General features: G+C 37.3%; 1 protein-coding gene across 1 annotated transcript in view; it reads right to left on the bottom strand.

The window, feature by feature from the left end:
* Positions 1 to 404: 404 nt before the first annotated feature.
* The window catches only part of LOC143890421 (mitochondrial adenine nucleotide transporter ADNT1), a 28,896-nt gene continuing 10,765 nt past the window's right edge, over positions 405 to 18,535 (bottom strand). The window contains exons 4-8 of the mRNA XM_077395089.1: positions 7,752 to 7,789; positions 2,675 to 2,787; positions 2,431 to 2,544; positions 1,057 to 1,404; positions 405 to 752 (exon numbers count right to left, since the gene is read on the bottom strand). Of these exons, the coding sequence (XP_077251204.1) occupies positions 669 to 752; positions 1,057 to 1,404; positions 2,431 to 2,544; positions 2,675 to 2,787; positions 7,752 to 7,789 (697 nt within the window). The 3' untranslated portion in view covers positions 405 to 668. The remainder of the gene's footprint in view (positions 753 to 1,056; positions 1,405 to 2,430; positions 2,545 to 2,674; positions 2,788 to 7,751; positions 7,790 to 18,535) is intronic.

Here is an 18,535-nt window from a genome sequence, read left to right as displayed (position 1 = left end):
AGCGTTGCTGATATCCTTAGGAATTGGAAGGAGATCATGTTTGAAAAGAAGAGGAAAGCAAAAATAAAGCCTAAATTCCAAAGTTCTGAGAATGAGAATCATTGGCTCTTCAAGCCTCTGAAATGACCTGCACATAGTAGATTTGATTGTTTTATTGATCTCTCTCCGGACAACAGATGTCCGGTTCATCCTTCCGGAGGTTATCAGGAGATAGAAAGTTTTCTTCATGCACTTAGTAATCACTAATCAGTACGCCTCTCGCAGTTTTTTTGTTCTGGTGTTTTTCATCTTACATTTTAATGATGCTGCCATCATAAAACCGTCGGAAAAGCAAAGATGAAAATAAATAGCTCACTTCTCATGGAGCAAGCGAAAGCAGCATACCTGAGGGAATCATGATAATGTAAAATCATAATAAAAGAGAATCTCAATTAAATAGCCATTATAAGATTTAGAAAAGGGATTTAAGAAACCTACGACCAAATTTCTTCGGGGCTTCCCTCCTTACAAATGCTTATTCATACGGATGATGCAAAAACCAACAGGGTGTGGTGTTCAAATGTAGATAGGGAGAGTGCATGGAATATCAACATGGGCTGCTACATTTCTCTGACTTCTTTTACCTACTTCAACAAAAATCACACAATATTCCTGGTTCGCCTTTTTCTTCAGTCTGATATTCTCATCTCCACTCCGAGAACATCTTTCACCACTTCATATGTCACAAATGCAATTGCAATAGATGGAACCACCTGTATAAAGCAGCATCATTACACATCTTTAGTGAAATCAGTAATGGTTTTTTTTTTTTTTTTGAAAGGTAAAATTCAGCAATGGTGTATAGATAAGAATTTACTAGTTGTTCAATTCACAACAAATTTTCCGACAAACATCATAAACACCGTTAGTTTCAGTATTGTAGACCTGTTAAGTTTCATTAGGAAATTCAAGCGTAGAAACTACTTCTGGGTTTTCACCCAATTTGGAAAATTTAAGGCTATCCTGATAAATTTTTGCAGTACTGATGGAAAGGGAACAAGGATAATGCTAACTGACCTTCACTGAATTGGGAACCAAACCCTTGTAGAGTGCTCCAAACCCTTCGTGACGGACTGTTTTTCTGAAAGCATCAATCATGCCAGTATATTCGAGCGGTGCTTTGCTCCTCCCATCACCACCGGTCAAAATAGAAGAAGCATCCTTCCACCCCACCATCTGCATTCTTCTGCGAATGACATCAAGAGGGTAAGCAACTGTCTGCCCAACAGTTCCTGCAGCAGCTCCACATGCAAGCCTTGTTGTCACGCCCAATTCATTGTCTTCAACCAATCCAAATGTTCTGCTTTTGATTAACCAGTCCTTCAGAGATTCGTACACAGCAAAGTTGAGGCCCACATAAGGAATCTGCAGTATCAAACAAATATTAATATTCATGAAATATAATATTAAGTAATGATATGTAGTGGCATGCAAATACTAGATGCTATATGCAAGAAGGGCCACAACAAAAGCGAGGTAGGTGGTTCAAGGGTTTCGATGCAAACATCTAGATCGACATGAAAAACAATGGTATTATGTCTTTTTTACCTTCTAAAACGAGAGTTTTAGATTAATTAAGAAGCCAACAAAATTGGGTAGAAGAAAGACTATAAGCGGAAAACTTTATTGATGATTGCTTCTAATTTGAATCAGAATGGACTTACAGAGGGACTGCTAATATGTGAAATAGATGTCTATGCATAGAATTATTTTTCATCAGCTACTTCTCAATCAGCCAGGAAAATGTAGTGAAACAAGGAAAGGAATACAGGTGAAAGTGGCAGTAAAGGAACAAGAAAGAATGACAATGAAATCCATCATTGATTCACCATGGTCAGCCAGCCCACTGGCGACCAAATTGCCGCAATAAATCATGAAACAAAAAATGAGCATTTTTTTTTAATGGTATCAAGAACTTTTATTGAAAAAAAGAAAAGGCGACTAAGACAGTCGGCCCAAAAGGATACAAAGAAAGAGAAATAAAGAAGAAGATAAAAAGAAAAAGCGGCCCAAAACTACGGGGGCAAAAAATGAGCATTACACACGTTCAAATAGTATTGTTAGTTTCCTAAAGATAATTAGACATTTAGAATAACTTAGAATAACTTCAACAATTCAAGTGAATATAATTGAGAGAAAGGGCATGTAGCATGTGATTTTCTGGGTTGGAACAGGCGATTCCAACTCCCACCTACTGGGGATGTAAGATCCAACCCTACGAAAATCAGCAGGCCCCCATGCTTGGTAAAGGTTCAATGGAGCCCACCATTTAGAATAGATGCTTGTTCCAGAATCAGAAAAAGAACATGCTACTGCAACACCTCGTGCATTTTACTGGATCAAGATATGGAAGGTACTGAAAGAACCGTGGGTAGGGAAGATTTCACTCACAACTCCAATGACTGAAGGAAGCCAGCCTCTGTACAGAGCCCGCGAGCCTTCTTCCCGGAGGACAGTTGACAGTGCATGAAAGATTCCCCTATACTGGTAAGGGGACTTCTCTGTCTGCACACAGAAGAAAAATAGGAGAAAAAGAAACAAGAAAGTAAAATTAAAACCATCAGCTGCACATTCAGCAAGAGGAAAACCAGGAGAAAACCATGGAAAAAATACAGGAGGAGATTCAACACAACACCTGGACTGTTAGCCTGCCCCGTACCATGTCCATAGGATACGTTGCTGACATGGCAATGATACCAGCACATGCTCCGGCTCCAAGACGTAAAAGAGGTGTGAGCTGTGCATCCTCTACAAAAAGTAAAAAAGCTGAAAAATCAGCACCGACTCTATTGGGTCATCAAGGCATATATCAGAGGATATAGATGCAATTTGGAAAGAAAAAAAAAGATCAGATATGGCTTTAGCACCAAGATATGTTTTCCATAAAGTTCCAATGAGTTTTCATGAGGGTAATGACTCGGGATCCAAATAATGAGTTAATTCTATGAAAGAAAGCAATCACTTGAGAGTCGGGCATTATGTATCCATCATGAAACTTTGTTATACACATTTAACAGAGCAAGTGCAAGGGCACACTTGTCTATCAAAATAGCTAACTGGATGAAGTGCATCCAACAGTATGAACTTGGTGGGGCAAATTAGAGACATCGCTCAAATTATTAGAGAGGAAGAACATAACTATTAGAGGGATAATTACAACAAATATCTCAAGTGAAGAAAATGACATAAAAGTATTTACATGGGATTAGAGAAATCAGATCTGGCTTCCTTGGCAATTTGGTAAATGTTAGACCCATTATATAGAGGCAAAGATTTTTTTTTCCTGGTCCCTAGAGAATCGATGCATACCACCTTTTACAAAAGAAACCAATTCCCCAAGAAATAGCAAGACGCTTGTATAGAAACATATTTTTCATATTTCGAAACTAGTTTACTCGGATATGTGGAAGAAGTGAAAAATGCAAGCATGCATCAGGATCCTCCTCCCACTTCTAATTTATTTACTTAATTGAGATATACAAAATACCAAAACTGCCCCTATTTACCTGATGATGACTATAGCACTTCCCTTCAAGCTAAAGCATAAATATCATGGATGCCTACCTTGGAACAAATGAAATCCAACATACAAAAGCTTACAGCCTTGGTAGAAATATCTGCCAATTCATTTTGGGAATGAAGAAAGAGATTCGCCATTTCCTTGTTCGTCACTTCATCTCGCACAAAATGACAGTCAATCTCGATATATTTGGGCTGCTCGTGAAAAACAAGATTATTTGCAATGTGTAAAGGTTTGATTGTCACAATATAACTTTCATGTAGACTTAAAACTTTAAATCCCAATTCTTCGATAAAGAAACATAGCCAAACCAGCTCAATAGTAGTACGAGTCATAGCCCTATATTCCACTTCCGCACTCGACCGTGTTACTATATGTTGTTTCTTCCTTTTTCATGTAACAAGATTTCAACAACAAATGTACAATAGCATGAAGTAGATCTTCTATTTAAAGGTGAACCTGCTTAATCAGCAACTGAGTATCCTTCAACTTCTAGATGACCGTTTGACTTGTACAAAATTCCTTCGTCAGGATTTCCTTTCAGATATCTAAAGATATGAACAACAACAATCCAATTTGGTACCCAAGGAGATTTCATAAATGACTAACTACACTCACAGCAAAGGTGATATTTGGTTGTGTAATAGCCATGCAAATTAACTGTTTTTTTTTTTCAGGTAAGCTGGAATTGAAGCTTCGACCTCAAGGTTGAAGAACAAAGCCTGGATCATTGAGCTAGAGGCTCAATCCCATGTGTATCAACTTACCCACCAATCAACGATATTTGGTTGTGTAATAGCCATGCAAATTAACTGTTTTTTTTTTCAGGTAAGCTGGAATTGAAGCTTCGACCTCAAGGTTGAAGAACAAAGCCTGGATCATTGAGCTAGAGGCTCAATCCCATGTGTATCAACTTACCCACCAATCAACGATATTTTCCTAGATCTTCATATATATCTCTAACATCAGTCAACAATTTATCATTAATATCCATATAGGTTGTAGCTGGTTTTGGGCCCAGCAGCCCTCTTTCTTTGAGCAAGTCAACCAACTGTGATAAATTGATGCCCTGTTTGATCTTGTCACTTCAATGCCCAAGAACTGACTTAGAAGTCCCAACTCTTTTGTCAGAAAGTCTGAACACGGATGTTGCTACAAATTATGAATTCCCACATCATCATCTCTTGTTAAGATAGTGTCATCAACATATACCACTAACACTACTTCAGGAGTCACTCTTTTGACAAAAAAAAAAAGAGTGATCAGCTTCATTTCTTTTCATCCCACATGCACCTACAACTTTGTTGAACTTGTCAAACCAAGCACGGGAAGATTGTCATAGCCTGTGGATTGAACCCTTCAACCTGCACACCTTACATGACTCCCCCTGAGCAACCGATCTAAGTGGTTGTTCCATAAGCGCTTCCAACAAATAACCATGAAGAAATGCATTTTCAACATCTAGTTGAAAAGGAAGGCAATTCAAATTAGTGGCAAGGGAAATGATAATACGAACAAAATTAAGCTTAGCCACGGGAGAGATCTCGTTATAGTCAATGTCATACGTCTAAGAGTAACCTTTAGTGACCTCAACCTTCTAATCCTGTAACTGGACCCCATGACCATGGATTTAGCAAAGCTCACCTTTTGACCAGATAACACATCAAAGCATCTAAAAAGAAGCTTTAAGTTTTTAAACTTATATATATATAACAAGGCTATTAAAACTTATAGTATCATCTACAAGTTGGAGATGAATAGATGATAGATCTCTAGCTATGGGTGACAATGTAGAATCCTTCAATTAAGCCTCTAGATATGGCCAAATCTATCATTCTTCTAAAAGCCTTTGTCATTCTAGTGAGAAAAAAAGGAGACAAGGAATCTCTCCTTGATAAAGACCCCTACACGTCTTGAAGAAGCCTTATAGCGACCCATTGACCAAAATCGAGTATCACACCAACGACAAATATTTTGGCATCCAATCTCTCCACTATTTTTTTGGATCCCATTCTTCTCAATAGGTATCCAAGGCAACTCTACTCCACTCTATCTCTAGTCTTTTCCATATCCACCTTGCATAGAACACCTGACTTGCCCAAACAATGATAGAATTCAATGCATATTAGCAAGCAGATCCCCATCAAGAATTTGTCTATCTTGAATGAAAGCACTATGGGCTTTAGATATAATGCATCCTATAATGGACTAACTGTGCATACTAAAGAATGAAGGAGTTTTGGGGATTGAAAATTTAATAAGAAGAAACAAAGTTCCTTTGGGGAAATGGCTATGGCGCTTTGGAACCGTAAAGTATGCTCTACGGAAAACTGGTATTAAAAGCAAATATGAGGAAGTGAGAGTGTGGGTTTTTGGAGGGATAGGTGGTTAGGTAATGTTCTGTTGTCTCACATCTTCCCAGGTCTATTTAGGATTGTTAGGGATAAAAATGTGAGGGTGTCAGAGTGTTTTCAAAGAGTGGGTGGTGTGGGTGGGCGTGGGGGATGGGGATGGGGGTTAGAATTGTCTATGAACCTTACGGACCCTGAGCTTATTTGTTATACTAACCTTTGGGCCCAGAATCTAATGGTGTATTCTCAGTTAAATCGCTATTCAGACTTTTGGGCAATCCTTCAAGTTGTTCATTTACTTGGCAAAATAGTTAGAAACGCCGTGTTCTATCAAGAGTTCAAGCCTTTTGATAGACAGTGACTCTTAACAGGATCAACACACAGGTTACGGTGAAAGATCGCCATCTTCAATTGGAAAATAAGTGTTATCTTTGCGAAGCAGATGAGGAATCTCCTTCACTCATTCCAAAAAAAAAAGTTATATGGATGGTATAAACTGCCTAATCAAGAATTCTTGAGCGGCAAACAACCAGAGCCTATTACTCATTACATCAAACAATTTCCATTACTGAAAGATGCAAATCCATTGGAAAATAAAATGACATGTCTCCAACGGAATGGTTCTCACTATATGCTTCAACTGGAAGTCGTATGGAGATGATATAAAATTTTAAGAATGGCATGATGCTTGGACGCTCAATTTTCAAATGACAAGCTTACATTAAATGTGAGGATGGAATTTGGATCAATCAAGAAAAATTTGCAGAACATCTATAGAAGATATTTAAGATGCAAAATTGCAAGCAGGTTGCAACTCCTATGAATCCGAGTGATAAGATTTCAAAGCGTGACGCCATTAAAAAAAAAGATTTCAAAGCGTGACAATGCTGGAAAAGTTTATCCTTCTATTCACAAAAGTTTATCGGCCAGCCTTCTTATCTTACCACTACTGTTATTTGCTTAGAATATGATTTAATGATTGAAGATGGCCCCACTATACATGTGGCACATATTTTCTTGATAAAGCACCAAAGAGAACACCCTTGAATTGAGGGATATGAACATCGTGATCATGGTGAGATCGGCACTAATGTATTGGAGTGCCTTGTGGCAACTCGACTTGGCCAATGGACCCAATCACCTACCATTTTTGTAACATGGCATGGGCCATCATATCTAAATTAATGTAGTCGTTAATTTAGATGTACCAAGCAGGTCCGTGGCCTGGTCGGACAGTGTGAGTTCAGTCGAATGGTGCCAATATCAATAATGATGAATGATCCTAGCCCCTTCATCCAAAGGCATCCCTTTTATGATTTTCCAAGAAAAGGTTAGTTATTGATTTTGCAACTCTTTATCTGATGGATGAGATCTATGTTCATCGTGAGGTTCAGACCAATAGTATCGCCTAGTGGTAGTCCATCAGGTTAATGGTTTCAACCATCTATCTTTTGTGCCATTATGCAGGACAGGCCATGTCCATCCAAATCAATCCAAATAGCTATTGTCTTAGTAGTTTAACTCTTCGTTTAGTCTTTGAAAACAATAATGGGTTTTCTAGTCCTTTAAAGAGATTCAAACCAAGTAAAACGAACATTTTTGAATTGGATGCTTCTCAAATTTAAGTGGCAAAATAGATGGAATATCCTTTATTATTAGTAGTGTGACTATGGGATATTTCTTCTGGTAGTTCGCAAAATGCACATCCTTAAACGTCATTTTCTCACTAATACATGCACAAAATGTTTTAATACAATACCAAACTCGTAGAAAGATTGACAGCTTCAAAAGAAATCTCAAATTTTAAATATAAAAATACCATGAAAATGAAAAAAAAATACCATTTCCAGGTTGTTGCCGATACAGCATTAAGATTCCCCTGTTAACAAAACAATTAACAATCATCAAATCTAGAAAAATGATTCAATAGATTAATGCATGAGAACACCACATCAAATTTTGTTGTTAAACATTCAGGTCAGCTACAAAATGACCTTGGAGCAAAATAAGAATAAAAGGACGCTGGAAGAATTCTCCCTCGTCATAAATAGACATGGCACCCTTCATGACGACAATCTTGAAAATATACATATCTTGTGAGAAGCAAAATTACAAAATATTGATAGTTAATTTAGATGGACATCGAAATTCCCTAGGGGCTATTTATAAAAAAAAAGGACCTTGTGCCTAGTTGAACGAACACCGCTAGAGAAAGTTCTGTCCTAGTTGTGCATGACAAGAGTAGCCATATATAATAACATTGTTCAAACATTAGCCATAAGTCACTACAACACGAAGTTTCGAAAAACCTAGACTAACCAGCGAATACAACCAAGTCTGAGTAGGATCCAACATAATGTCGATTTGGTCAAGACTGAAAATTTTAGGGTCGTTTGGCCGCAATGATTTTGTTTTCATTAAACAAGTTTTATTGCGGAAAACATGTTTTACGCTGTATGGATAGCTTATTTCCTATGGAAAACTTTGTTGATTGTGGTGAATTTCAATAAAAAATCCATGAAAATTGCATCATCATGTTGAAAAGGAAATCATATTTATTGGGACCTCTCTTGACCTAAACTCAAACTCCGCCTGTGTTTTTAACAGCCTGTCCCAAGCCAGGATAAAGGAGGAGGGTTGGCGTCAGGTTGGCAGCCGGCCGTAAACTTTGCCACTCTTCTATGAAATGAATCCTATAGAAAATTCATGAAATTTTTCTAAAGGATTCATTTAGCCGACCCCAACTAGTTTGGGACAAAGGCTTTGTTGAGTTGAGTTGAGTTGAGTTGTGTCTCTTGACCTAAACTCGCCTTCACCTCTCTCGAGTAAACTTTTGCTTTTGTTCACCTCTCTCAAACTAAACTCTCGCTGATGCTAGTCTCTCAAGCTCTTGCCGCCGACAAGCTCTCTCACTCTTTCTCATGCTTCTATTTGGAGATCTCACCGGACACCCTTCTCGACCCAAATATACCGCTTTGTGCATCCAATCTATTTCTCTAGGGAGCTTGGGGATCAAAGATTATTTCACCCCTCTCATACCCTTTTCCAATCTATTGATCAATCTTCTTGTTTTTGCCTCTATTCGTGTATATCCCAATCGCTCACAAAACATGGAAACAAGGTTTGAAATTTCAGTTTCGGTTTTGGTCTCGGTCTCAGTCTCGGTCGAAAACAAGTAGAAATTTCGATGGCAATTTCGGTTTAGGTGGAAATTTTGGTGTAAATCTCATAATTTCAGCCAAAATTTTTAAATTTCGGTTTCAGTTTTAAATTTCGATCTCTGCCGAAATCCTAAATTTAGGTCTGAAATTTAAAACCATTCATGGAAAGATTCTTCAATTTTTTCAATTGATGTGATTCAGTAGTCTTAACAGCTATTGGATTTCATTTTATTCTTCTATCGGGCTATTGGACAGGTTATTTTCTTTTATTAGTACTTTATTTAGATTATAAGCATTTTATTTTGCCTAGATGTGAGAGATGTCCAGATCCTCGATGGCCCACCATACCCTTTTTCTCCATGGGTCACCTTTCTCATCATATCCCAAGGACTACCATCACTTAAGCCTTAACCCACACATCACCATAAAAAACACGAACTTGCTATTTTTTGCTATTTTTAGTAAGTGCAGACTTAATATTTTTAGCAAGTGCGAACTTAAGTGCAGAATTACTATTTATTGTAAATCCGCAAAAGATACATTAATCCTCCTTATAATACTCCTACAGTAGGAAGCCCTAGGGAGTTTTTAGTAGAACTCTTGGAAAAGATGTGAGAAGAAGCCCCTCTTCCGTCAAGGTACACCATTTCCCCTCTCTCATTCTCTTCCTTTTTTTCTCTTCCCTCCCCTCTCCCATCTCCTTTTTCTCCTTCTCCCTTTCTCATAATCTCCCCTTTTCATTTACCCTTCCCGGTTGGGTTTATAAACCATTTCTTTGTTCTCCCTTTTCACCATTCTCAGTTGGGTTTATAAACCGCTCCCACTTTCTCCTCTTTTCACCATTTTCGGTTGGATTTATAAACGGAGCTGATATTTTCGCTCCCCCTACAGTCGCTATTCCCTCCCCTTGACGCTGCTTTAGCGTAAAACGTTAAAGGGTACCATAGATAGCACGTTTCCATTCTTTTATTAACGGCATCTCTCTTGGTATTTTACCTAATGCCCTAAATAGCCTCTCTCTCTCTCTCTCTCTCTCTCTCTCTCTCTCTCTCTCTCTCTCTCTCTCATAGATAGCAGCTTTCTCTTCTTTTATCACCTGTTGGCAAATTTAGGGATTTTAAGAGATTTGTTAGGGTTGTTTGGGTTTTGGAAAAGAAAGAGCCTGGAAAAAGGGGGGAAACGACAGGAGAAGAAATTGTTTGGTCCCTTGTGAAGAGACTCTTCTGGATTTGTCCCTGTGCTGGATTTGCATCTAAATCCCTCCCGGAAGAAGTTCGCCGCAAGACTCAATATTCTTTGCTAGCTGTTGTTGCCGACTCGTTAAGGTTTGTTTCCTTCTTTCTGATTTCCTAATTTCAATTAAGGTCTGCTAGCTCTAACTTGTATTCTTATATAGCATTCATGGTATTTATCACATCTGGCATTCCTTTGCTATTTTTTCAATTCATGAAAGCATAAGTATTTAATCCAAAAGCTTTAAGGATCACAAAAAGGAGGCTGACATTTATATTCTCCACTTCCTGAATTAAATTGTAAGAAGCATATTACATAATAAGAATGAGAGTTCACTTACAGATCTGTAATAAACATAGGAAATGCTTTAGATTGGTGAAATAAATGAATGCCACACTAAGTGTATCAACCTATGTAACTTCATTCAATAATTTATACCACACCAAGTGTATTAGACTTAACCGAAAGATGTTAGTTGGCTTTGAAGATATTAGGTGCTGCAGAATTTTATCTTACAGAAAACATTAGACAAATGCAATAAATCCTCTAGGAATGTTCTTATGGTACGCAAATTTGATTGTTTTTATACATTTGAGAACTAGAGGAAAATGGGAAGCTAAATGGGCTGTCATTTTTCTTCTAGGAAAGTTACTAAAATTCCTTTCGTTCTTTTGTTTCAAGTGAAATACATTTCATTTGTAGGAAATGCTCTAGTAGATCTTTTGACTAGTCATGATGATCGTATTTCTTGTTTTGGTTTGTTAAACAATTCACATTTATGTATCTAATATGGATCTTTGAGGAACATCTTTCAGGGAATATATTATCTTGAACTTTGTGTTCACATTTTCTTGATGGATTCTTGGTTAACAATTATGATCTGACATTTTTGTGTCTTTTGACGGGTCATACAGTTTTACACCTCTAATGGACATCCAAAGTCAAGAAGAATTCCTTGAGCACGAGAAAATGCTTCCACCGCCAATTACTCATTTTCAAAGTCGAGAAGAGCTTATTGAGCATATTAGTGGCTTTGAAAGGTCCAGGACACATAATAAATATTATAAAATCACAAAAAAGACAGGAAAGTTATCCTTAAGTGTGACAGGGGAGGTGTTTACAAAGATACTCGTAAGGCCACCACCAGTCATGGTAAGAAGGAAACATGGTAAGAACTTATAAATTGTCCATTTAGAATTGACGGTAAAAGGAAAGCTAGTGGTTCATGGATATTGAAGATAAAAAATCTAGACCACAATCATAAAGCTTCCGAAGACATATCTGGTCATCCCTCTAGTCGCCGTTTTTTAGAGGAAGACGTTTTACGGATTAAAGAAATGACTATTGCTGGTATACAACCACATCAAATTCTTACTTCTCTGAGGCAAGGTAACCCTCAACTTTTAGCTATATCGAGAGATGTCTACAATTGCATATCCAAGATTCGTAAAGAGATCCTTCCAGGTCGCACCCCAATCCAATCTTTATTAGATGAACTTACTGATGGTGGATTCCACTATAATGCTAAAAATGATGAAGAAGGTCGTTTGACACATCTATTCTTTGCTCATCCTAAGTCGATCGCATTAAGCAAGAGCTATTCTAATGTTTTTGTGATGGATTGCACTTATGAGACTAATAAGTACAAGATGCCATTACTTGATATTGTTGGAGTGACAAGCTTTAACTCTTCTTTCTATTCATGCTTTGCTTTTTTACAAAAAGAGGCAAGAGAAGATTATGAATGGGCCTAGACAATGTTCAATGACATGTTGGACAATGTTTCCAGACCTACAGTAATCGTAACTGACAGAGAGCTGGCGCTAATGGGAGCTATAAAGATTGACTTTCCAAGGGCCATGAATCTTTTGTGTGTATGGCATATTGAGAAGAATATTTTATCCAAATGCAAATGTCATTTTCAAGATGAGGACGATTGGCATAGATTCCTTTCTACTTGGAGTACTTTGATAGAATCTCCAACTGAAATGGCATATCATAAAGCTTGGCAAGATTTCAATGATGAGTTTAAAGAGAAGGGGATTGCTCTTAATTACATCTTCAATACTTGGCTTCCTTTTAAAGAACGCTTCATAAAGGCATGGACAGAGAAGTATCTTCACTTTGGGAATCGTGTTACATCAAGAGTAGAAGGTGCGCATTCCAATCTTAAAATATACTTGCAACTTTCAACTTGTGACTTTTATTTGGTGAAAAACAAAATATGCCTGGCAATTGAAAACCAATTTGAAGAAATCAAGACCAAGCTTTCTGCTGAAAAAATCAAGGTTCCTTCCGACTTGCGTATCTCCTTCTTTGATAAACTTATTAATCACATATCAGTTTTTGCATTAAAAGAGCTTTTCAAGCAATATAATTTGGCCACAAGCAATCCAAATTTAACTACTTGCAAGAGTCACTTTACTGCAACTATGGGACTTTCTTGTGCACACAAGATGAGATGTTTGTTGGATGAAGGCAAGGTGTTGCATTTAGGTGATGTTCACTCACCATGGACGATCGATGATCGAATGATTGGTGATATTGGAATTATGAAAAACAATCAAGATAGAATGAAAGAGATTCTTGGTGACTTTCAAAAGGAATATACAAAATGGCCTCCTTCTCAACAAGAAGTTGCTTTAAATCATTTTTCTCATCTAGTGGGTACTTCGACGCCTATGCTTCGTGAACCTAGTGTTCAAAATCGACGTCCACCAACATCCAAGAATAAAAAATCAATGAGCAACACAACAAGAGAACCTTCAGAATTTGAGATTGTGGAAGCAACAAGAAGGTGTAGTATATGCAATGGCGTTGGCCACAATAGGCGAGAACTTGTCCACGAAAAGATGTTGTCACCATGTCAACATCTCAAATTTCTCGTCTCGTCCCCACTGGTGTTAGTGATGAAATTGACATTTCAGACTTACATGTTTATCGTAATGGTGCTAATAGCTTTTGGTAGAGGTAGCACAACACCGATGTGCATTGTTTGTGGCCGACATAATTTTCTGCAAGTATAGGTGGAAAGTGAGACTTCTGATATGACTTTTTGTTGGTATAGAAGGAAAGTGAAACTTCTGAGACTTTTGATATACTCCTAAATTTTTGTTATATGGTGCTCTTTATAATGTTTCCAACTAGTATACTTGTGAAAGGTAAGAATTTGTTATCGTGAACTTTAATTGAGTTTTATTTCCAGTTCTTCTCAAGCCCTATTCTTCATAAGATATTGATTTGCTTCTCTTGATTTCTTTTGCAGGAATGGTTCGTCAAAGTTATCATTCGCACCATAGGACTCCATCGTATATGTCATTTGTTTTTTGTTATGAAGTAACAAGACACTTTTGGAACATTTAATTGGGTTACTTCTTATTATTCGATGAACTTGATTCACTCTTTTGGACCATTAGAATGGAATTTCTGTACTGAAAGTCCTACTCAAAAACAGCCTCTATCGGACCATTAGAATGGAATTTCCAATCAATTAGATCGACTAATTTTGTTCACTGGACGTTGGAAGTTCAAAGTGACATCTAGTTCAAGGAAGCAACTTAAGCTCTGTTTTTATGTTGGAAGAAAATATCTCACTGATCAATGCTTGCTTTGTTTTTATGTTTCTCAAATTTCCTTTTATATAGACGGTACATATTTGAAATGCAGGCACTTGATTCACATATAGGACTTGATTCATCTAATGGCATGGTCATCATTAGCTTGCCTTTAACACTATTTGCCCAACATCTTATGAGACATCGAATTTAGGGTTTAAGGGTATTATGGTCACTGTAAGTTTTATTAAAAATTGCTTGGGTACCTCAGTGTAGCAGAATGCAATTTTGTTGTAATTGCAACGGGTAATAAAAATCCCAACCGAACAGTGCCTAATGGCTTTGGAAGTAACTTCAGATTAAAGGGCATTTATGTAATTTAATAATATTAGATCATCCCACAGGTGGTTTTTTTGGGGAGTTTTGGTAATATTCTTTGACAAGGAGGGTAATTGTTGGGGTGTCTTTTCTGCAGAGAGAGAGAGAGAGAGAGATGTTATTTAGGGCTTTTGGTAAATATTCTAGCCAGTTAGAGCTTTTGGTAATACTCCAGCCGGTAAAGCAACCGGCTGTCCTGGACCCTTTAACGTTTTACGTTACAGTAGCGTCAAGGGGAGCGAATAGCGACTGTAGGGGGAGCGAGAATATCAGCGCCCTTTATAAATCCTTATTCCCTTGTCTTTTCTTCACCTTGATCTTCATTTCCTTTCTTGATTTTTTTAAATGGTAATAGGTTTCATTAAAGAAAAGGGGGAGACTGAGAAAGTCCGCCCAAAATGTACATAAAAACACTAAAAACAACAAGAAATACATATAGCCCACCATCACCATAGTGGCCTCTCAAGGGGGCAAGAAATCAAACAATTCTAAATCCTGCTTAGGTACTCCATCCCTAGCAAGTTTGTCAGCAATACCATTTGCAGATCTCCTCACATGCACAGAAGTGAGTGAGGAGCCCGTTGATCTATCCTGAATCTCATCGAGGAATCGAGCAAATCTCCAAGGAGGAACCAAAGAGCCCTTAAGCCACCTAATGACGTTGAGCGAGTCTCCTTCCACAATAGTTTGGTCCATATTTTCTTGATCCAAAAGCATTAGACCTTGATGAACCACCCTCACCTCAGCTTCACTGGCATCAGTTGACCCAATAGGACCTGAGAAGGCCCAAATAACATCCCCCAAAGAATCCCTTAGTACACCCCCAGTACAAGCGGACCCGGGATTGCCAAAGCTAGAACCATCAAAGTTTAACTTCAATAGCCCAACGGGGAGCGTGATCATCAAAGTTTAACTTCATCCCTTTATTATCTTCTATTCTTTTCCCAGTCTTTTTTTAAAGCATTCTTTTCCTGATCTTGATCATTTCTTTATCTCGATCTTCTTCTTAATCTTGATCTTTCTTGATCTTGACCTTGATTAGCTAATTTTTCCTTTCCCATCCTGTTTTAAATTCCCTTACCTAACTTTTACCAGATCTTATTAGTTTTCCCATCACCTTGCATTGACTCCACTGCCGATTACCACACCCTAGCCACCCGTAGATATTACTTGGGCCATAAATTACATTATTTCATAGATCTTATTTTTATCGTACATAATTTGAAATCTGTTATATTTCGACTGGATGTAATTGAATCTTATGGGATGTTTAATCAAGCTTTGGGATTACGCATCGATGTCTTCTACTGAATTAAAACCCTTTAATTGCTCTTAAATTCTCAAAAGTCACCCTGTGAACCCTAAGGATTTGAGGAATAAGCAATGATTTCTACATGTTGGGAGCTACATATAAAAAAGGTTTCTCATCATTTTGGTTTTCTCATACCCATTTATTCTAGAATTTGAGAGTGAGTATAGGAGAGTGCAGCAACTTTTGCGCAATAGTTATGTCGATGTGTGCAGTATGGATTTGGGCATGCCAGGGTTTTGGAAGCACAAAAGAAACTCGGATTTGGGCAATTAACCATCTAGTTAACTAATTTGGAGCAATCAATCGGTTTTTGAGAAAGGTTCTTTTCTTTCCGTTTTTTTTTTTTTTTTGGTGTTATGGTATAACTTACAGCTTGTTGAAGAATTCATCCTTACACATTACACATTGTTCATGCATTTACTCGATCAAATTGGCATTTCTTGTTCGATAGAAACCAAAATTGTGTCTTTAGTTTGACTTATGATAATGGTTTAAAATTTCCTCGAAACAATAGAAATGTCTGTTTCCATCCCCACCAAAACGAAATCTCAATGAATTCCTTCCACATCATTATTTTCGACCAAAATTCCTAATATTCGACCGAAATTCCCGACATTTGACTGAAATTCCCAAAATTCGATCGAAATGGTCGGTACGACAACCAAATGGGAAGATGTTATGATTGCAGTTCATTTCATTTCATTAATGTAGAGAATGTTATTTGGTAGGCAATATCATTGAACTATACACTAGAGTAACCATATCTAATGAATGAGATGTCAGATCGACATGGGACCAATAATACCTCGTAACACTGTGCGGTATTGACATAGAGTTGGGGTCCTTGGGGGGGAGATTGGTTTCTGAGTACTTATACTTCATTACATTGTAATTCTTTATTGACTTTATTGTTCCAGACATGTGCAACAACGCATGTCACTAGGTGATCGATGTGATTACGTCATTATGGATGGCTTTCTGTGATGGTTTCTGAGTATGTATTTGTTCTTATTCTAGCATCTCCCAAAATTTCATCTTAAAATTTCATCCATTGCATATGTTTCTATAAGTTTCCATGATTTTACAAGATTTCCACCGAAACCGAAATGTTTCCGTTTTCGTGCCGAGCGAAACTGAAATTTAAAACCTTGGTTGAAGCAAAGACAAAGACTATGGCATACATTCCAAGTGAAGCAGACATTTTATAAATCATGAAAAATGATAATGGGATAGTTTTATTATGCAAAATTGGGGTTTGCAGGCGACTTTCGGAGAATTTACGAACATAAAATGAGTTACAATTTAATAAAATCAGCAACATGCATTCCTAAATCAGCATAAACATAACAAGAATAATCAAAATCAGCAAAAGAATTTTAAAGAAATTCTACACTGAAAATTTCAATCCTCTATAACAATTAATGTATTCATATCATGCTCCATATTATAAGTCTCAACAAGAAGTAACTAATCAACATGAAATATAAAAAATCAGTCCTTAACTGTAAATATGTACCAATAATCAGATCTATGAAATCTAACTACTATGGCGTCCAAGAGGTCCAACGGGGTATAATGGGTGAATGGTAAAAGTAAGGTACGGGTTGTGAGCAACATCGGTAGGGTCGATCCGGGTAAAATAAGGACTACTGGAACGGTCCAAAGGGTAGAAAAATATGAGTAGGCTGCTAAAAATGGGATTGAGGGGAAAAAAAGGTTGATCTCAGCCAAGATAAAGAACGAAAAAATAATGAATCAAGAACCAGAAAGAGATCAAATGGAAGGAAAGAAATCAAGATCAACAAAAAGAGATCAAGATCAAGAATAAAATCAAACTTTCTTTTATTCTTATTAATTTTTCTAATTCACCAGCTCTCATCTCTTTTGGAAGGAGCAATAATCAAATAAAAAAAACCAAGATGTAAAAAATTATTATTTTGAATTCTTCATTATTTTGATTCTTTCCCATATATTTATAAAATTCAAGAGAAAAGATAGGGGTAAAAAGGAGAAAGGTTTATGAACCTAACCGAGGGCGTGAAAAGAAAGGAGATGAAAGGGTGAGGAAAGAGAAATAAGACTGCAAAGAATGAGAGGAAAGCAGAAACAGGAGAAAGGGTGAAAAAGAAGAGGGATGAGGACAATATCTTGCGGTTGGGAGCACCTTGAACTTTTTTCAAAAAGTGAAAACTTCCTCTAGAGCTTCCTCCTTAAGGACTTTTATATGGGGCTGGGGGATTTTTTACCAGGGGTCATACTACTAAAAATAGTAAGTTTGCACTTACTATAAATATTAAATAGTAAGTTTGAGATAACTAAAAATAAAAAGTTTGTACTCTACATTAATGATTGTAGACACCCCATTTTGACCGAACCCTAATAAGCCCAGTTAGGACAGAAACCCTATCAAGCTAGTGTTTTAGCGCCCCCATTTTGTTCCTAGGGTAGGTTAGGGCCTCATTTAGGTCCCCGTAAATTTTCATCCGAATCCGTCGCGGTTTGCCTAGCAAACGAGCGAAGTTTTTAGTATAGTGTGGTGTAGGAATAAGGGTGGCGATTTAGCCAGAAATAGGGGTGCGCTGGAACCTGAAAAACCAGTTCAAATTTTCCGTAATGGGTTGTCCAGGGAGATATTGGGGTATGCGGATTAGTGTGTAACAAAATTAGGGGGTGTATTATCCTGAACCAGGGCAATTTCGTAAATAATAAAGATACTTTTCTTCCCCTCCAAGTCACCATTAGGCCTAATCATTCGCTAATGATGTTTAAGACTATGATTAGTTCAGAGAGAATATTAGGAAGCTTCGTGGGTGGTTAAGATTTCTTCGATCTTAACCCTTAAATAAAAAGGTGATTTGAAGGGTTAAGATCAAAGGAGGAGAAGATATTTTGCACAATTTTTTTCCCCTGTTTTCTACATGGGCCCCCCTGATAGGTTAGAAATTGTCAAAAATACACTAGAGGAGGGCTGTCTAGAGCAAGAATGG

The sequence above is a fragment of the Tasmannia lanceolata genome, unplaced genomic scaffold, assembly GCF_043159265.1.
Source record: "Tasmannia lanceolata isolate RefF3 unplaced genomic scaffold, GAP_Taslan_0.1 ptg000013l, whole genome shotgun sequence".
NCBI classification, from domain to species: domain Eukaryota; kingdom Viridiplantae; phylum Streptophyta; class Magnoliopsida; order Canellales; family Winteraceae; genus Tasmannia; species Tasmannia lanceolata.
The sequence above is the reverse complement of the archived record's forward strand: the minus strand, read 5'-3'. Positions and strand labels throughout refer to the sequence as shown.